Source organism: Lepidochelys olivacea (assembly GCF_965140295.1).
Source record: "Lepidochelys olivacea isolate rLepOli2 genome assembly, chromosome: 4".
NCBI classification, from domain to species: domain Eukaryota; kingdom Metazoa; phylum Chordata; order Testudines; family Cheloniidae; genus Lepidochelys; species Lepidochelys olivacea.
This window is the reverse complement of record NC_140414.1, coordinates 91123356-91145190: the sequence shown is the minus strand read 5'-3', so window position 1 is coordinate 91145190 and position 21835 is coordinate 91123356. Positions and strand designations below refer to the sequence as shown.

At 41.6% G+C, this 21835-nt stretch overlaps 1 protein-coding gene across 2 annotated transcripts in view; it reads right to left on the bottom strand.

Moving 5' to 3' along the window:
- Positions 1-6809: 6809 nt before the first annotated feature.
- FGL1 (fibrinogen like 1) overlaps positions 6810-21835 on the bottom strand; it is a 69558-nt gene continuing 54532 nt past the window's right edge. The window contains exons 7-10 of one of the 2 annotated variants that reach the window (XM_084626944.1): positions 21019-21107; positions 19854-20041; positions 15507-15630; positions 6810-7740 (exon numbers count right to left, since the gene is read on the bottom strand). In XM_084626944.1, coding sequence (XP_084483070.1) covers positions 7696-7740; positions 15507-15630; positions 19854-20041; positions 21019-21107 — 446 coding nt within the window. In that variant the 3' untranslated portion in view covers positions 6810-7695. Of the gene's footprint in view, positions 7741-8374; positions 15631-19853; positions 20042-21018; positions 21108-21835 lie in introns of those variants that run through there. The other variant, XM_084626945.1, reaches the window with a different exon arrangement.

Sequence of the window (21835 nt, the reverse complement as noted above, 5' to 3'; positions counted from 1 at the left end):
GGGGCATAGCCAGCAGATCGAGGGACGTGATCATTCCCCTCTATTCGACATTGGTGAGGCCTCATCTGGAGTACTGTGTCCAGTTTTGGGCCCCACACTACAAGAAGGATGTGGATAAATTGGAGGGAGTCCAGCGAAGGGCAACAAAAATTATTAGGGTTCTGGAACACATGACTTATGAGGAGAGGCTGAGGGAACTGGGATTGTTTAGTCTGCAGAAGAGAAGAATGAGGGGGGATTTGATAGCTGCTTTCAACTCCCTGAGAGGTGGTTCCAAAGAGGATGGTTCTAGACTATTCTCAGTGGTAGAAGAGGACAGGACAAGGAGTAATGGTCTCAAGTTGCAGTGGGGGAGGTTTAGGTTGGATATTAGGAAAAACTTTTTCACTAGGAGGGCGGTGAAACACTGGAATGCGTTACCTAGGGAGGTGGTGGAATCTCCTTCCTTAGAAGTTTTTAAGGTCAGGCTTGACAAAGCTCTGGCTGGGATGATTTAACTGGGGATTGGTCCTGCTTTGAGCAGGGGGTTGGACTAGATGACCTCCTGTGGTCCCTTCCAACCCTGATAGTCTATGATTCTATGATTCTATGAAAAGATACTAAAGAATCATTCATAGTCCCCCTGCCTAGGCAGCCTTGTTTCTGCAGATTATGTAAACACAAGGATTTCAGGGGGAGGTTTAAAAAGACTCAGGATAAAATTTTCAAAAGTGTCTATGTGATTTAGAAGCTTAAATCCCATTGACTTTCAATGAGACTTAGTCTCCTAAGGCCCAAATCCTCAAAGGTATTTAGGCATCTAACTACCATTGATTTCAGTGGGTCTAAATCACTTCTGAAAATGAAAATTAGGCTTCTAAGTCACTTAGGCACTTTAAAAATTTTTACCACAAATCTTAAGCATTTATATACTACACTATTTTGGGTGTGAGAAATATTTAAATTACTTTGCAAATGTGGCATTGTCTAATAAAATGAAGCATGTGCAAAACACTGTCTAGTGTGGAATGCAACTATTATAAAAGCCTTTTGATTTACATATGCCATTTATACATATTAAGCTAATTTAATATTAAATATTACAGTCTATATAACGTGTCAGCGTAGTGGCTCAGCTAGAAATACAAGTGTGCTGTCACATGGGAAAAGTGGGTTGAGAATGACCTGTAACCAGGAAATCAGGCCAGCAGGTACTGAAGCCCTGAACTCCTTGTAATCAGTTGAGAGAACCATTTCAGTTTGAGAGGAGATGCTTTGCCATCTGTCCACAATGTTGCATGAGGCATTCTTTAGAATTGGGATTCCCTATGTGATTATGTCCCTACCCAAGCTGGGCACTAGATTCCTCTGGGACTGGAGAGCATGAAGGGAGTGTGGGTATCCTTCTGTTTGTCCATCAAGTCTGGAGAAAGTAATCGGAGTGTTACTGTGGTTACCTTTTCGAGATCTGAGGAAGATTTCTGTGAAGCTCCAAAGCTTGTCTATTCCATCAACAAAAATTGGTCCAGTTAGACATTACCTCACCTACCTTGTCTATGTCATATCCTGGGACCAATACTGCTATAAAAACTCTGTGAATATACACACACATTCTATTTTGGAGGCAGTACATTTAGTCTTTGGGTGGGAGGACACAAGATATCCTATGCTGCTTTGCAGTGACTCCCGTGTGGTTGACTAACGGCATGGCAATGACATGCTCTGAGGGGTGATATCTAGTCTTCATTGGACTAGGAAGGTGGACCTTTAACAGGAGGTTTAAAATATATATATATATGAAGTGAGGGAATTCCAGATGGTCATATGAAAAGAAAAAAATATTTGTTTTCTGTGTGGATGACAAGGGCTAATAAAATGTCAAAGGGCAAAATATTTACTGCAGGATATTACATTTTTCTCATGTACAAAGTTGAAGAAACATTTTAAATAGGAGGAAATTATAATTTCTTCAACTCTCAGTTTGTAAACCTGTGGATTTTGGCTAAACATTTGAAGCCCTCTTACCTTTTCTAGTTCTCGGCTGTATCTTGAGGAAACAATGAACATACCTATGATGGTTCTGTGTGACACTGTCTGATTGAAACATAGAATCATAGAATCATAGAATATCAGGGTTGGCAGGGACTTCAGGAGGTCATCTAGTCCAACCCCCTGCTCAAAGCAGGACCGATCCCCAATTAAATCATCCCAGCCAGGGCTTTGTCAAGCCTGACCTTAAAAACTTCTAAGTAAGGAGATTCCACCACCTCCCTAGGTAATGCATTCCAGTGTTTCACCACCCTCCTAGTGAAAAAGTTCTTCCTAATATCTAACCTAAATCTCCCCCACTGCAACATGACCAGTTATATCATTAATATCGCTATTGTTAGTCAATTGCAACAAATCCTGTAAAAGGTTTATCATGTAAGGTGTTGTGTAAAGTTATGATTTGCTGGATATGATTATCCTATTTGTATGCATGTATAATATTTGTACTCGAAATTATGAATATTGACCACGTACCAGTATTCCAAATGTTTGCTCCTGGGGTGACACCCACCAGGCAGTTTACATCCAATCTAGCCAGCACATTGTGAATGGACTATTCAGGTTAATGGCCCATTGAAGGACACTCAACTTACACAATAGAAAAAGAAGCCTGTCCCCTCTGGATGGGCCTTCCTGTGGACACTTTAGCCAGAATACAGGTATTGGCTCCTCCGATACTCATCAAAGCATGTGACTTGCTCATGTGACTGGACTCCATCTTGTGCCTGTAATTTTCCACAAACTAAGACTGAGAGCATCCCGTCCACATGGGAGAAGGTATAAAAAGCCCTGGAAGCATCTCCATTTTGCCTCTTTCCTGCTCTGATCTCTGGACTCACACTAAAAGAAACATTCCAACCGATAGACTGAGGACCTTCTAATCTTTTGGAAGTGACCAGAGATTTTACAAGCCAGCAATTTATTCCATAACTGCTTCAAACCTGACATAAGAACTCTGCAATGGTTGTATGTATTTGATTCCTTTGACCGTTTTAACTCTCTCCTATTTATTTTCTCTTATAAATAAACCTTTAGATAGTAGATACTAAAGGATTGGCAACAGCATGATTACTGGGTAAGATCTGACATATATTGGCCTGGCTGTGTGGCTGATGTCTTGGAGTTAGAAGAACCCTTTGTTTGATTAAATTGGTTTGGAATACCCACTCATCATTCAGTCTAGTATCTGGGTGGTGAAACAAGGCCTGGGATACCCAAGGAGACTGCATTTCTGACATCTTGTTAATCAGTGTGGTGAGATTGAAGTTTACTTTTGTTACTGGCTTAGTATATCTTTTGGAAGAATAACTATCAGTTTGGGGTGAGTCTGCCCCATTTCTCAGCAGATTGTCCTGAATCTGGTATTCTAAACTGTGACCTACTGAGGCATGGTGACCACCAGGACTACCTTATTACCCCCGCCTCCAGCATGAGGGAGTCTTGCCTAACTAGCCTTTCAGCCACTCAAGCACTCTCCTCACGGCTGTGCCAGCCCTAACTTCACCTTGCAGGTTAACAATAGGTACACCCCAACACCTTGAATCATTCCCCTGTGATATTCAGCCCCTTACTCTGCACCCAAAGATGCAGTATAACCCAGTTTACCAGTTTTACTCAAACAACTGTTCCTGTACAGCACACAGCACTTGTGAGCACTCATGATAAAGCAAAAACTAAGTTTATTTAAGAAAGAATAAAGATTTAACTGGAAAGAAGACTGAGTGGTAGAAATAAGTGGTTACGATATAAAAAAAAACCCATAAAATGTGAACCTAGGTCTACACTTACCAATAATTACATTTCCTATCTCATAAAGTAGACAGGAAGTCTCATATATCATAAAGTAGACAGGCATGTTTCCAGCTCGCTCGGCCCCTGTCCCCAGCAGCTGGCCCTGGGCAGGGGGTGGTCCACCGCTGCCATCACCTCCCCAGCCAGGCTCTCTCTCTCAAGCAGCTGCTGCGCTGCACAGAGTGGCACCTGGAGTGGCCAGCTTCAGCCGTGTGAAAAGCAGCTCCATCCCACTCCCCACCTGGGCCTGGCTGCCAGTGAGAGTGGTCTAGTGGGCTCGGAGGGAGGCATAGCAGAAGAAGGATAGAGCCCACAGGTAACTCTGGTGGGGCAGGGAGAGCGTGGCGGCCCCAGGCTGGGTGCAGGGCAGAGGGGGTGTTAGGGGCTTATTCCTTCACCCGCTTACTTCCCTGGTCCTTCTCGCATGAACAGAGAGCAACAATACCCAAAAGTCCAAAGGTGCAAACAATTCAATGTTTATTGGGGTGAACTTCCGGCAAGCATGATTCCAGTTTCCTTCCTTAGTGTCCCCCTTCCCAGCTCTGACACCACAGAGCCTTACCTGTGTCCCTGTTCCCATTTCCCCCCCAGCAAAACATTATTCCAATTTCCCCACCTCCATTCCCTGTTCCGATTCCCCCCCTTACTTCGTGATTGACTGCAGACTATATAGTAAAACTTGAGTTCTGCTTAGCTATACCTTAACCAGTTATTTTACTGAAATTTAACTAACCAATCCTAACATATTGTAACATGATTATTTAACCAATTATATCCCACCACCTTAATTAGTTTACACCCAGTGTCATAAATATAAAGGGAAGGGTAAACCCCTTTGAAATCCCTCCTGGCCAGGGGAAAGTTCCTCTCACCTGTAAAGGGTTAAGAAGCTAAAGGTAACCTCGCTGGCACCTGACCAAAATGACCAATGAGGAGACAAGATACTTTCAAAAGCTGGGAGGAGGGAGAGAAACAAAGGGTCTGTGTGTCTGTCTATAGTTTGTCTTTGTCGGGGATAGACCAAGAATGGAGTCTTAGAACTTTTAGTAAGTAATCTAGCTAGGTATGCGTTAGATTATGATTTCTTTAAATGTCTGAGAAAAGAACTGTGCTGAATAGAATAACTATTTCTGTCTGTGTATCTTTTTTGTAACTTAAGGTTTTGCCTAGAGGGGTTCTCTATGTTTTTGAATCTAATTACCCTGTAAGGTATTCTGATTTTACAGGGGGGATTTCTTTATTTCTATTTACTACTATTTTTATTAAAAGTCTTCTTGTAAGAAAACTGAATGCTTTTTCATTGTTCTCAGATCCAAGAGTTTGGGTCTGTGGTCACCTATGCAAATTGGTGAGGCTTTTTATCCAACATTTCCCAGGAAAGGGGGGGTGCAAGTGTTGGGAGGATTGTTCATTGTTCTTAAGATCCAAGGGTCTGGGTCTGTAGTCACCTAGGCAAATTGGTGAGGCTTTTTACCAAACCTTGTCCAGGAAGTGGGGTGCAAGGTTTTGGGAAATATTTTGGGGGGAAAGACGCGTCCAAACAGCTCTTCCCCAGTAACCAGTATTAGATCGGTGGTGGTAGCGGCCAATCCAAGGACAAAGGGTGGAATATTTTGTACCTTGGGGAAGTTTTGACCTAAGCTGGTAAAGATAAGCTTAGGAGGTTTTTCATGCAGGTCCTCACATCTGTACCCTAGAGTTCAGAGTGGGGGAGGAACCTTGACACCCAGCAAAATTAATTATACAGCAGACAGAAACAATCACAGAACCAGACAGAGACCATGCAAATAAACAATAGCAAAGTGGGAACTATAATGACAAAACAATACAGAAGTGAGGATTTCAACAACTACATCTATAAAGACGTAAGGGTTTCCCAGCTCTGTCTATTGATAAGTGAGTTCTTGCCAGACAGGATGCTGTCAAACTAAGTTTCCTTTTACATTTTCTAGGCACTTCCCTTTCTCTGGAGGCAATAGGCATTATCAGGACAGGATTGTATTCCTAACAGCCCAATAGCACCTTATTTCAGTGTGACTAGTTTGGAATGTGAGGATGTGATCCTTCACTTCCCAGCTTATGGCTGCCTCTGCTGCTTAGCCAAAGGCCTTAGCCTAAGAACAGGGCCTCATACTGTCACAGTAAGGCCCTTACACTGGCAGACAGTGATTTTGATTCTTTCTTTTATACTTCTATAACTAGCTAAGTGATAAGAATACACCTAAATTCTTTGAGTATAGGCCTTTACAGACATGCCTGAATATCCATATCCTAACAGGGGGCATTGGGCAGAGGAGACATGTGGGGCGGTCACGTGTCCTCCCCTTTGGATTGTGTAGAGTGACCAGATGTCCTGATTTTATAGGGACAGTCCCAATATTCAGGGCTTTTTCATATATAGGCACCTATTCCTCCCCACCTCCTGTCCCGATTTTTCACACTTTTTATCTGGTCACCCTAAGATTGTGCCCTCCCCCCCAACTAGGGGGAGGCAAGAGTTGTCTATGCCTTAGTAGTGCACAAGGCTAAACAACTGAGCCTTGCATTGCATCACTGGCCAAACAAGGAGGATTGACAACCCCCCTTTGCCCAAATCGGCCATCACCAAGACACATCTCCTGTGATTAATTTCTAACCCAGATCCATAAAACATACTAACAATATAAATACATTATTCCTTAAATATTTCCTATACATATCTCTTTCAATGATTATGAATCTTAACAAGTTATGAGATTTCTATAGGTACCTTACATGTTACTCTTTGTGCATAAATATTCTGTAAGACATATTTGGTGTAGTAAGTTTATGAGGTCTGAGGTGGGAGATGTTTGCAAAGAATAGGGGACTCTTTACCAAGGGATTTCTGTGTCACAGGACCAATGCCATATGTTTCTGTGTAGTAAATCTGCAGCTTCCTTATCCTCCTAAAAATCAGATATCATTTGTTGGGTTTTTTTAATTTATTTTCTGTCAGGCAGGACATCTTTCATAGTAAATAGCTCCATTTGTACGTTTCCCCAACATCCACTTAAAACAGATGTGACACTATTGCAGAATCCATGACAACTTAGTGGTTATGGTGCTTTAATAAATCTCTAATGGCAGGAGCCTAATTTCAGCTCATTTCACAGAGATTTCATAACATCCCTTCTATTGCTATGGGAATGTAGCCATTTTTTAAGAGTTGTTTTCAATTCTTCAAGAATGTTCCAGTAATCAGTACTAGATACACAGGAGTGATTCATAAGAGAAAAAGACACAGACAGTGAGAGTTAAATATAAGACAAATAATATTACATCATTATGGACACATTAATATGGGATCCTTAGGATCTGAGTCTGGTGGTCTGAAGATCCCAATGCAACAGTGAGGCAGTAAGACATCAATATCTAAGTTTTAAAATATCTACTAATTTTTGGTGCCTGTTTTGAGATCTCCAAGTTGAGCTCCAGGTGAACTGAAACACCCCAAAAGTGTGGGGAATTAAAGCCAAGAAACTTTTTCTCCAATCTTCAGCTGTAGTGGAGCAGCACTTAACCCAGCTGAAGAGGGATACAGGCAGTTTAAAGCCACCATTGTGCTCCTCAGGTCTTTGGGCCACTGAGGTACTGTTCCTGTCCCTGCTGTGAATTAGAGAAGCCTGAAAGGGATGTTTGGCCATCTGGGGAGCCCTTACCCTGCACTTTTCCCCTGGTGACATGCACTGTGCCAGCAGCTGGGCTGAGAACTGGCCTGAGGCTCTGACCCTTTCAAAGGAACATCACAGGATGTTAGTGGGGTAGCAGTGTGTAAGGGGGAGAGTTAGCGGAAGTAATTCTAGGCAGCCAGTGGGGCTTCAGAGAAAAATCTTTGCAGGAAAGCTATAGGTCAAATTATGGCAGGAACTTCCTCTCTCTCCTCAGTGCACCACTCTCTCCCTAAAAAATAAACAAACAGGGCACTATGTTAGGTTTCTGACTGTAGAGAGAGGTTAGAAGGCAGATTTCTAATGGATCTATGCCTCCTACTCCACTTAATTCATGCTGATTTATGATTTCCATTCTTTCACTCTCCAAAGAGTTTAACAATTTGAAGGGAAAGGAAAACTATTAGAATAACTGCTAGTTATAAACATTGAGACATTTCTCACAAAGGATGATTAAAGAGAGGGCTTTTTTGCTTGGCGTATTGCTGGTAGCTAGGATAGTGTTCTTTGTTCAATCATGAATGACCCAGCAAAACCCTTATTATTTCTTTGATTGTTCTTTATTTGGGGTGTATAATTTGTATCAAGTGAAACAAATTCATTCTGCTCTGTGTTGTGGTTCCTATCTAATGATTGAACAAATACACTGATCTTTGTTCTACAATCATGCATGAATACTAGTCTGCTCCAGGACATGTTCAAACCTGTAGAGGAAACAAGTTAATACTAACAGGCAATGCCAGGCACAACAAGGAACACTTAGCAGCTTGTGATTTCACTTCCAAATTGTACTTTAAAAAAAAAAATCCATCTGAACTTGTTCTTTAAAAATAAAGGTTTTACTTATTTGATAAGAAACATGGGATCACATTTGAGTTAAAAACACTTTACTCATACATTTTAATACAGTCCGCATTGATTATAGACAAAGAAAAACATGGAAATGGGGGAGGGGGAATTATATTTTATTTGCATAATGCCACCAATATACCAGGCGCTTTTCAAGCAGCTAGGAGGACAAGATCCTGGTCCTCAGGAGGTTACAATCCAAATAAACAATGTGCAAACGCATGAAAAAATATGCAGAAAGAGGGTTGCCTTGTGTAACCGGGTTGTACATCAATCTAGAGTACGTTTCCTCATGAGATTTCCAAAAGGGGAAGGGAAATGGCTTTTTCTGCCACTTTTGCATTCAAATGTTAGGAATATGTCCTAGCTCAGCTGACGAGTATTCGCAAAAAGAAACGGAGTACTTGTCACACATCCGATGAAGTGAGCTGTAGCTCACAAAAACTTATGCTCAAATAAATTGGTTAGTCTCTAAGGTGCCACAAGTCCTCCGTTTCTTTTTGCGAATACAGACTAACACGGCTGTTACTCTGAAACCTGATGAGTGTTGTTCGCATTCTCATAAGTTGATTTATCCTACATAAGCCTTGATTTATCATAAGCCTTGATTTATCCTACAACAAGCTCAAGAAAACTGCTGAAGATTTTATCAGCAAGTTTGGGAACAATCTATTTTTTTTCTGCTAGAGAATTTACTATTTAAGCCTTCCATGTCTTATATTTACATTAAGTGCAATTAGATCAGCCTCAGTAGGGCTTCTTTGAATGCATTAAGTAATCTTCCTTCCTTTTTCCTCTCCAAAATACTAAGGGTAATTTCACTGTTATCTGTAATATCATTCATGGCTTGGCAGAGAATGAACCCTCCTCAACTCAGGCTTCTGAAAGGAATTTGAGAATTCCCACAGGAAAGAATGCGTTTCTAACATCTCTAGAAACCTATCTTTTTGTTTGGAAAAACAAGCGTTCATCTTCACTCTACTGATTCAGACTTATAGAGTGTGCATGAGGAAGATGCAGGATCACTTTGAGTTTAATGAGAAAATTGGCTAGAAATAACTACTGGAGGCTCTCTTTTGTTGTTGAATATATCATATTGTACACATGTGTATCTTCCTGTCTTCTGTGGATTTTCTATGTGACTGAACTGTTCTACACTAGTATGCTGAAAATGCATCCAGTCCTGTGACTGGATCTTTTAAAATATTTTTTTAATTGCTACTAAAGCATAAGTTTAAAACCCATTATAGAATTTAAGCTAAAGTTTATACTGCAGCATAGAGATGCATATGAACCACATCTCATTTATTTATAGGCTTTCCTCCAGCCCTCATCAGCCTGGTATCTGAATGCCACACATTTGTGTATCTACTCTCAGCAGACCCTGTGAAGTTAAAGTAAATGTCACACCTGTTTTACAGGGGTTCAATGTCACACAGTGAATCCATGAGAGAGCCTGGAACAGAATCTAGATCTCTTTATCCCCAGTCTGTTGCCTTAATCACAACACCTTCCTTCTTTATTTCCCAATGTATAGTGTGTGACCCGAGAAGGAATTTAAATAGTGAATAGTACTGAGTGGGGCAGGACACTGGCCACCAAGTAAAACCATGGAGAGATACATGAATCCCCTGGGATTGTTGCAAGAACTTTCATAGTAGCGGCACAGGAGCCAGCAAAGAGAGCTGAGATCAGGGGAGTTTGATTGGAAACCTGCTGGAGGAGAAGGGAGGCAAGCCCCTGTTTCTTAGTGGCAGAGTGTGTGTTCTCAAGAGTGTCTGCTTGCTTGCTAGGTTGCTTTCAGTTTGCAAAGTGTGGTAAGGGGCAGTGTGTTGTGAGAAAAGGATCACAGCTGAGCTTTGATTAGGGGACCAGGCTTTCCTAATCAGCAGGCCTATAAAGGCAGCCAACTGGTCAGTCAGCAGCACATGAGCCAGAAAACAACCGAAAACAGGGGAATTTGGAAGGGAAGCTGCAGGGGGGATTTTGTGTGCAGTGTGGGTTATCTGTTGACAGAAGCTTTGGATGGGAGGCCATGCCTGTTACAGAGGCAGCAGGGGTAGTAACCCCAAGAATGGACAAGACAATGAAGATGGAGGATGTACATTATTCTGGAGAGGGTACCTGAAAGATGCTTCATTTGTATGATGTGCTGCCTGATAGAGCTGATGGAAGAGAAGATCTGAGGTTTTGAAATGCAAGTAGAAACTATGGTTGAGTTTTGAAGGGGATTTGAGCTGATGATGAAGGAAAGGCCAGAAGAGGTTGAAGGGGAAAACTCAAGACTTGCAGATGGAAGCTGGACTGGACAACTGTGAGGATAGACTGCTGGATGAATTAAGTGGCCAGTGGAAACATGTGCTTACAAGAACCAGTCAGAGGAAAAGATCAGCAAACACAGGAGACAGAGCCAAGGAATAGGTTTGCTGAATTGGAAAATGAAGGGGAGAGAGAGTCACTAACAGAAGATGGGAGATCAAGGAAGAGTGGCTAGCCCTACAAAAAGAAGGGCAGAGACAATGGAGATAACCAGAGTTCAGAGCTACAGGAAGACAGAGGATGACTCTCAGAAGATTGCAAGTGAGAACAGAAGACAAAAAGATTTGCATCCAGAAGGGGCAAGGTTGGAGAATCACACCAATACCAGGAATTCAAGAGCAATGAATAAGTAATAACCACTACAGAAGATCCACATTATTGCCTGGAAACTTCTTGGGAGCCAATCAGGAACCATGGGGCTGCTGTCTATCAAACTCTTGAGGCAGAACTTCCTGTGGTCTGTGTCCACAGCAGGTCATGGGATGTGTAGTGCAAATTGGTTACAGCTGCTGTTGGATGGCAGCCTGGAGCTTTCAGTTGCCTAGGAGCTCTACTAGCCCGAGTTCTAGACTTCTGGGGCCTTACACTGAGGATAGGATGGAGATTAAAGATAATCTAGGAATAGCCCACCACCTAAATGAATATGTGGCCTCAGTTCTTAAGAATGAAGAGCCTGGGCACAGTAGCAGGGTGTCTAATGAGAAAGAAGATAAGTAAAAATTACAAGATCCAAGGTGGAAGCCAAACTCAAACAACTTAATGGGACCAAATTGGAAGCTGTGGATTGTCTTAATCTAAGAATATTAAAAGACCTGGCACATGAAATTACAAGACCAATAGCAAGGATGTTTAATGAATCTGTAAACTATGGGCCATACCCCACTGGAGAACTGCAAATATAGTACCTATATTTATGAAAAGGGTGGTCGGGGAGAAAGTGGTATGGGAAACTATAGTTTGACCTGAATTGTATGCAAGGTCTTAGAACAAATTTTGAAAGACAGAGAAGGTAAGGATAGAGAGGTAAACAGTAACTGGGATAAAATACAACATGCTTTTACAATGGATAGCTCATACCAGACCAACCTGATCTCTTTCTTTGAGAAGACAACTGATTTTCTAGACAAAGGAAATGCAGTAGATTTTAAGCTATTTGAATTTCAGGAAATCAATTGATACAGTTTCACATGGGAAATTATTAGTTAAATTGGAGAAGATGGGGATTAATATAAGAATCGAAAGGTGGATAAGGAACTGGTTAAAGAGGACACTACAGTGGGTCATAATGAAAGGTGAACTGTCAGGCTGGAGGGAAGTTACTAGAGGAGTTCCTCAGGGATCAATGTTGGGACCAATTTTATTTAACATTTTCATTCATTACCTTGGCACAAAAAGTGGGAGTGTGCTAATAAAATTTGCAAATGAGACAAGGTGACGTGGTGTTGCAATTATGGAGGAGGACCAGAATATCATAAAAAAAGATTTGGATAACCTTGAAAACTGGAGTAATAGAAAGGAGATGAAACTTAATCGTGCAAAGTGCAAGGTTATGCATTTAGGGACTAACAACAAGAATTTTTTCTTATAACCTGGGGACATAACAGTTGGAAGTGAAAGAGGAGGAGAAAAACCTGGATGTATTGGTTGATCACAGGATGACTATGAGCTGCCAATGTCATGGGGCCATGGAAAAAGTCAGATGCAATCCTCGGATGCATCAGACGAGGTATTTCCAGTAGAAATAGGGAAGTGTTATTACCATTATACAAGGCACTGATAAGACCTCATCTGGAATACTGTGCGCAACTCTCTTAAACATGGACAAGCAAAGAAATTCAAAGTAGAACAGGTGCAGAGAAAGGCTACTAGGATGGTCAGAGGAATAGAGAATCTCCTTTATGAGATGAGGCGCAAGGAGCTTGATTTGTTTAGCCTAATGAAATTAAGGCTGAGGGGAGATATAATTGCTCTCTATAAACACATCAGAGGGATAAACACAAGGGAGGGAGCAGAGTTAAGAGCCAATGTTGGCACAAGAAAACTTGGATATAAACTGGCCATCAACAGTTTAGGCTTGAAATTAGGTGAAGGTTTCTAACCATGAGAGCAGGGGTCTCAAACTCAAATGAGCACGAGGGCCACATGAGGACTAGTACATTGGCCTGAGGGCCGCATCACTGACCCTGCTGCCCCGGCCCTGCCCCCATTCCAACCCCTTCCCCGAAATAAATTCTTACAGCTGTTCAGTTGAAAAGCTCTAGTATCTCCATGTTTTGGAATAGGAACTTGAAAAATACAAGCCAGGGATGTATCTTTTGCTTATCCTTGAAAAAACCCCCACCCAAATCTGGCCAAATTATAAGCTTTTGAAAACTCTCAGTTTACACATGCTCAGCAGAGACTTAGACTTTTGCAGCTCAGTTCTCTAATGACTCAGTTTGCCTTGGGCATACTACATCTTAGGGCTACTGGGGCAGAGTAGAACTTTGCCTGAAATTGCTGCTTCTGGCTGTGAGAGTGGAAGTAAGGACTGAGAGTAGGAAGGCTGTCTCTCCTGTGCTCATGAGCACTCTCCTGCAAACCCCCAGGCAGTATGGAGGCAGAAATTTCCTGACTTGAATGCTGAAGGGACAAGAGCCAGATTGGGGGGACACAAGAGAGAGTAGAGTGGAACAAGGACACTGGCTGGGCATAGACTTGGAGTGAAAGCTAGGGGCGGGGAGGGATGCTACACTGAGATTGGATGAGGAGCTGGGGGTGGGAAATGGGACTGAGTGAGCAAGGGAACTGGGACAAGGAGCCTGGGTTGGGAAAGACTGTGGCTTGGACGGGGAGCCTGGATGTGACTGGGCAAGGACAATGGGAATGGAGCGAGGATTCTGGGAGGATCTAGACTGGGACTAGTTAGGAAAGGATCTGCAAGGAGGGGGAGAGCCAGGACTGGAAAAGGAACAGGCTAAAGGGACAAGTGGTAGAAGGGGGCAGTCTTGTTGAGGTGAGGGGGTCACAAGGGTCTGTTACCTGTAAAGCATGCTATACGTCAGAATTTAGACTGAAAGTCAAGATTCTGAAGACTCAGCATTCCTCTGCTGTCTGCAAATATCTGTGAAACCCTCTGGAAAAGGGAGTGTTCCATTCCCCCTCTAGTCATTAGTTCACGTAGAAGATAACCTACTGCTACTATCAGTTACTCCGTGAGCTCAAGTGGCAGAAGTCTGTGCTATGGATCTAAAGGTTCCAACCCTGCTGGATGTCATGATGGAAATGGGTTCAGCTTTTCTTTAAAATTACACACAAAAACTACGTTAAAAGAATGTTAAGTTTGCTAAAGCAAGCACTCAAAAGCTAGGAAGTGCCAGAATTAAAGTTGCCCATGTAACCTTAATTTGGCTCCCCTGTGCGTATGTATTATGATACAGTCTTTAATTACAGGATCATACATTATATTTTCCACTGGACCCCTGCCCCATTCAGTGCACAGCATGTCCACTCATAGGTGCTGGAACTAAGGGTGCAGCATGGTTTGAAATGGTGTCAATCACATACAGAGTTTACAGTTTGGTTCAATGGCTCTCAGCACCCCCAGTATACAAATTGCTCCAGAACCATTAATTTTGGGTGCTCAATTTGAAACAACTAGGACCTGATTTTTCAGAGTGCTTTGAGTTATATAGCACTCTGTATGTTCAAAGCACAGCTCCCATTGACTTCAGTTGCAGCTGTGAGTGCCCAAGTCAGGCACCCAGAAAATGAGGAACCCACAATTAGTGGCCATCTGTGAAAAGTTTGGTTTAAGTGACTTGCCCACATCACATCGGAACTATATGGTAGCAGTAGGGATAGAACCCAATTTTCCAGGACAGCACGAAAGGGCCTTAACCACAAGACCATTCTTTTTCTTCATTCAAGCTACTGCCTCATTCACTACCCATCTTTCAACTTCTGCAGCAAATGACACAGGACTCCTGCATACAACACCTTCATTCTACACAACCAGGATTAATTCCCAGAAACAGTCCATTCTGTGCACTAAACGAGGCGCCTATAACATGATTTTAATGTCATTTTTATGTGTAATATATAGTCACATTGCTTTTTAGGACAATAGAGTGAATCTATTTTGTAATTTTTCCATTAAATCCTATTTATTGTGCATAGATTTCGATATAGATGGTTTCCAAATGAAAAAAAGTCCAAAATAGTGTGGGCCAAGTTGGCATCCCCTCCTGTACCCCATTCTCCAGAAGGCACAGATTGCACCTGTGTACCAGCCTAGTCTCTTGTGTCCTAGGAAAGGACAGGTGATTCCCACTGCTGTCGTTCCTCAGAGGTTCTAGCATTGTAGGCTGCTTTGAATTCCACTGGGGATTCCAAAGGAACCTCACCAGCAGAGGCTACAATAGCACTGCACTCCTCCTTCCTGACCAATACCGCTCGCTTTTGGGGAAGTCCTGGCCCCCCTTGTGCCTGTCAGTCAAGTGGAAGTTCCCCCTTCTTCTAGGGATCTACTGCTAAGTATTCTACATGGGTGAAAGTTGCCATAAACCCTGGGTGAATGTTGACCGGTCTCTTTAGCAATCCCATACAAGTTATTTGTATCTCCAGGCTCAAGGCCAGATTCTATTCTCATTTATACCCATATAACACCACTGATTTTAATGAAGTTATTCCAGATTTATACAGGCATAAATGAGGCAGGGGAGCGGGGCTGGTGGAGGGAGAAATCTGCCCATCTGGCTTAATTTGAATGGATTTGCTAAAAGATTAACTGGATGAATTATATTAACTAGATATTTAAACAACATTGGGTTCAAAGTCTGCTGGTCTGACCTTCATAACAACAGATTTCAGAGAATACCACCACCCATGCCATGTGTACCAAACAATTCCATTGTCTGTCTTTGCTGTATAAGGTCCTTTGTAGTACACACCATTCAGGTTGGAAGAGTGACACCTGGTGGGAAAGAAGGGGAAAACAAAAATAAGACATTCATGTTAATTAAACAAATCTGTTTTGTCTAAAAGCTTCAGGGATTTGTAGTTGTTGCATGAGCCAAAAAAATCACTATGTTGATGACAGTCTAGTTTGACAGCTGCAGGAATCTGTATTCATGGGGCTCAATGCCACTAAACAATAAAGGCTAAATTAGGGCACAATTTCAAGGGTTCTTAGCGGCTCCAAAACAAAAAATCCTTTGTTCCTTGACTCCATTCCTTTAACACCATTAGTTCCCTGACATTTTGCCTGCTAATCTGCTTCATTAGAGAATGTTTCCAGACTTGTTAAGATCAAACCTAGCAACAAGGGTATGTGGCAATGAAAACTTTGTGAAAGGAACGTGGCATTGTTCCTCTGTTTGTTGTTTTGGAGCAATTGCTCTAAATCCTGCATTTACTGCTAACAGTTGGAGTTTCACATGCAAAAATAAGAATAATCACCATCAGCTCAGCTATTAAACTACTGATTTCATATTTGTTGGAAAAATATGAAATCTCTCTACAAGTTAAATATAGCCATTCTGGCCATCCTCCAATAGCTGGATCATCTGAGTTGCCATTTCAATTGGCATCCTTCTCTGGCTCTCTAATACATTGCAACAGTATAAGTTACATTTGTAACTGTCAAAGAAATACTTTGCTATGCTACAGCCCCTCTCCCTCATTAATTTTGTTTCCATGAAGAAGAAGGAATGATTGTGATTATATAGACATTTAAACATTTTTTTTTGCAGGATATTGTAGTGAATCTGTTTAGCTATAGCTCCAATACTAGATTATAACAACTGTTGGGTTGGTATTTTGTTGTTAGTAGTAGCTAGTTGTCACACATTATGATGGATTTTAGAAAGCTGACTTTAGGTAGAATTCAAACAGAAAACAATCTAGAATGAGCTTTAAGGATATAACTATTGGCAAATGTTAGTCTCTCTAGGTATGTTTGCACATGTTTACACTCAACAGTTACAAAGAACTGAAATAGAAGCAATAATAATAAAAGCCATATATTAAAATTCTTATTTAGCTGGTTGTTCGTTGCAAACACTTTTTAAAAATTGAATCATGCCATATACCAGCTGAAAGTTTATGACCTGCAGATATAAAAGGTGGTTTTGATTTTCAAAAGGATAAACTGATGACAGAACTGACATGCTCAATATGTCGTACACTTTCCTTACTGGGTAGGCATTTGTTTACTTTGCACTACTCACTCAAGCACAAACTTCCTCAGCAAAGGCATAGAGGGTAACAGGTGGTGACTAGCTACTGGACTTCTTTACTGACTCCTTTACTGCATTTCCTTCTTTTGGAGGAAATGGACACAAGTGGATTTTTTTGAAAGTACCATGAGCCAAGAATAACAACTCTTAAATTGGTGCTGGGGAGCAAAAAAAGCACAATAACAAAACTACACAAATACTGTGTAACAGTCTGGACACTGAAATAACTAGACATGCAGAAGAAACACAACTGGCATATGATTTATTGATTACATATGTTAAGTACTCAGCTCATACAAAATAAAAAGTAATAAAGGTATGCTTTTTTTAAAGTTACACTGCCAAACCTGGCAGGCTCATGTACACACCTCAGAAGTAGCCTGTTTCCATTCCTATTGTCTCCTGATCCCTTAATTTTTTTAAGGCAAAAATTGCATTTCAATAGAAAAACAAATTCCTACCCAGCTGGGAGAGTCTATATAACCCAATCCAGAGCACTGGTTCTCCCCCAATCCATGATTGCTAATGTGGGCATGACAAATGAGTGCTCTCAGTGCTTTCATTTCACTCTGCCTGCTTGCTTTGTTCTTTTGTGTGGGCAGAATACTGATATTTGCAAGCATTCTGCTGAGTGTTTCAGTGTTCACTTCAGTAGTAAGTGCTTACTCAACAAAATGGCAGAATCATGGAAGTGGGGTAACTTCATTAGCAGCTTTCATCTTTAATCCAGAGCATAGTTGCTACAAGACAGTATTATCACTTTAAGAGAGAGAAAGACCCACAGCTAATAGAAACCTGCACCGCAAGAGCTAGCTATCTGTGGTATTTATATGATACGAATCATAATAGTATATTAGATACAAAGAACTGTCAAATCCTGTCATGCAGCTATTTCCACAAAAGTATAATGCTTTTGCCTGAGCTATCAGACATAATAAGAGATTTGTTTTGAGGAAAATGGACTCAGTTGACTAATAGTCATTGGTGATTCATCATACATGAGAGCTGTGATACGTTATCACAATCCTATGTAATTTTAGGGTTGGAGGTTCATTTAATTGGGAACAGGATCACAACTGATTTTTTTTCTATATCTATAATTGTAGCTTTAAGTAGCACTGAAACTCAGTCCACAAGTGGTTTTGCTATGATATTATACCCAATTCCTTGCACTATCCATTATGTTGATTCTCCTTCCCTAGCATATGCTAAAAGATAAAATTAATTTTGAAACAAACCTATGAGGTGGCTACAGGTAATGAGATCGGCCTAACTTATCTCAGTCCTCTCAAAGAAAGTGGTATTGAATTTTGGGAAGTGAGGGGTTAAAAAGGGAGACAAAGGGTGACACAGAGAGAGACACACACATTGGAGCTGATCCTGCCTGGCAATTCTTCCCAAGTGAACTGAGATTGCATTGTGATAATATGCTTCTTTGAACTGCATTTTATAGCTATATATTGCATAATTATATTGCATAATGGCACCTTGCAGCTATATTTATCTTATTATTCAAGTGAACCTATATAGATAGTTGCCCATATATTCAAGGCCAAGGTTATTTATCATTTATGTTCAATCTTCTGTGTCACCTTGCATGCACAAGTATAAGAAATGTTACATTTTAAAAACTTTGACTTCATCATCTTTAAGGAAGTTTCCTTCTCAGAATAATCGCTCTGAGAACAACCACTAAATAAGGGGGTGCATTCCTTTCTTGATGAATGGACAATGAGCTTGAGACCCTGTGAAGTGGGGTGAAAAATGGTTCCCCTAACATTAGGCATCTATTAACTCAACCACTAGCACTAACTTGTCATAGAGCCTGCACAAATGTCACATCTGGTCTAGCTAAATACTGGGAAAGTGCAAGAATGGGAAGCAGTGGTAATGTGTGTTCAAGGTGACTTGTTTTAATGAAAGTCAGAGACCTTAAAGAGAATCTGTACATTGGAGATAGAATAGATACAGAATGACAGCAAGTGAGAATTTGGAGTGCAAACCCCAGCACATAGTAAATCCCTTCTGTCAGTCCAGTGCAAGCTAGAGATGGTGTGATACAGGGGTATCAGGCAAGGAGTTCGTTCAAGGGTCAGGCTCAGTCATGTGGGCAAGTGCTGAGGTGTCTGTGATAGGGGTCAATGACAGATTACCCAATTACAATTAATTATACTAATCCAGGGGTGGGCAAACTTTTTGGCCTGAGGGCCACATTGGGGTTCTGAAACTGTATGGAGGGCCGAGTAGGGAAGGCTGTGCCTCCCCAAACAGCCTGGCCCCCATCCCCTATCTGCCCCCTCCCACTTCCTACCCCCTGATTGCCCCCCTCAGAACTCCTGACCCATCCAACTCCCCCTGCTCCTTGTTCCCTGACCGCCCTCCCGGGACCCTACCCCCTGTCCAACACCCCTGCTCCCTGTCCCCTGTACCCTGACAGTCCCGATCCCTATCCACACCCCCACCCCCTGACAGGCCCCTCAGGACTCCCACACCTATCCAACCCCCCCGCTCCCTGTCCCCTGACTGCCCCCACCCAGAACCTCCGCCTCATCCAACCACCCCCTGCTCCCTGTCTCCTGACTGCCTCCAGGGACCCTCTGCCCCTTATCCAGCCACCCCTTCCCGTTCCCGGCCTTTTTACCATGCCGCTCAGAGCAGCAGGACTGGCAGCTGCACCACCCGTGCTGCCTGTTAGGTGCTTGCAGCCCCGCCGCCCAGAGCGCTGGCACGGCGAGCTGAGGCTGCGGGGGATGGGGGACAGCAGGGGAGGGGCCAGGGATAGCCTTCCTGGCCAGAAGCTCAAGGGCTGGGCAGGATAGTCCAGCGGGCCGGATGAGGCCCACGGGCAGTAGTTTGCCCACCTCTGTACTAATCTCACCTAATATTATATGTTTCTACATCATATGTAATCAGGAGATATCATAATCACTAGTATTGGTACTCTCATGAAATACCTGACCTGTTAAACCACCAGCCAGCTGTCTCTTCCTCAGCACAGTTCCCTTCATAGTTGTCATTGTCTCTGTCTTGTGTACTAAATTTCATTCCTCGGTGATCAGCCCACCATTTCACTTCAGGGTGAAACCCCCCAGTTAGGGAGTCACCAGCTGTGCCAGAGTATTCACCACAGCTCAGCTGGTATGAGCTCTAATGAAAAATGGAGAGAGAAAAATTAGACTAATCTCTGGGTGTTATTGACAAATATGGGTATTAACTAGGAAATATACACATTCCATTCACTGTTATTTAATATAAACTCAGAAATGGCATGTCATTTAGCTCTTGCCATTTAAACACAGTGTAAAAGGCAACTGGGATGATGCTCAGTAAGACAAAAGAATTTTCAAGAACTTTAAATACGTGTTTAAAAGCAGGCTTTTAGGATTCAATTCTGCAAGGTGCTGAAGGGCTTCTGTTAGCCATTGAATGCTTTTAACTCCTACTGCCTCCAAAACAATTGGATTTTACTTTAGTGGCTGTTTAGGGTACTCAGCACCTACCAGAAGGCATTCAGCATAATTGGGCCATTTGGCCCCAATTCAGCAAGGTACTTAAGTATTGCTTAAATTTAACCATGTATGGTCCTAGTGAATTGACTGTAACAGGACTACTCATATGCTTAAAATTAGCCACATAGTTAAGTACCTTGCTGAATCAAGGCCTTTGTTAACAAAGAATATTCTCTGTGATTTACCCTTTAACAGAGCTAATTTTGCTTAATAAAAACTTCATCTTATGTTGAACATTTTCATGTCAAAAAATCTTTGTAACCAACATCATTGATAACATCAGCAAAGTTCTATGAAAACTGCCTATTATTTAAAAGGTTGCTGAAGAACCAGAAAACTAATTTAAAATCTTTAAAGACAGGCACAAAGTATGATTGTGTAAAACCAATTTATGAACTTAAACCAATGTATTATTACATAATCCAAAATTCTAAGGTCTTGGTGAGAAAGAAAATGTGTTAATAAGAGATATTAGAAAACCATATATGTATATGAAAGTTGTGGAATCTATAATTATATGGCCTTCCATAATATTTTTTCTGTTGCCTACGGAATCCAAGCTTTCATTTAAAAAATGAATTAACCGATTAACTAAGTTATTCAGTATTTTATTACCTCTTCATCTGTAACTCTGAAGCGTTTATATTGTGCAAAGCGCCGTTCTCCTTCAAAATCAGAGAGATCAATTCTTAGGGTATAGTTTCCTTAACAAAACAACAACAAATATTTATTCATGTTAAATCAACCTCTCTCAGCATTCCTCAGAATAAAGCCATTGTGCTATGTAAAAAGACTAAAATCCTATTTATGTTTCTTCTTTTGCTCCCACAAGCCTTTTTATTTTCACATTTGCATTTATTTAAATGCACTAGTGACTTAGCCACTTAGCATATTTAAAAAGTTATGGGACAAATTCATATGAATAAAAATCACAGCAATTTCTATAAAACTAATATTGTTCTGGCAACATCTTCTTTAAATTATGCTCCTAAAATTGTTGTAAAACAAGGAATAGCAAGAAATGCTTAAGTGGTGAGGAAGAAAGAAGATAAAGAGGTGTGGGATATACTTCAAGAATACAAATTATAATAGTCACTAACGTCTAGAGACAACCTGTGCCTGCCAGTAGTGTGGGGGAGGGGAACAGAGTGAGGGCAGCCAGCTTCAGCAGTGTTACTGAGCATGCTCAGTACAAGCCAAGCAGCAAATCTGGCAGGGCACGTCTCCCCACATGCGCCCCCCCCCATGCATCGCCTCTGCTAAAGCCACATTTTCTCATGAAGGTCTTTAAAGGTGAGCATATAACAGACCACAATGCTTGGAATCAATTTTTAGACATTTAAAATTAATTTTCATTAGTATTTCTCCCTCCACAAAACATATGGGGCTGATCTGTATCAGAAATTGATGGAGCTACACTGGTACAAGTTTT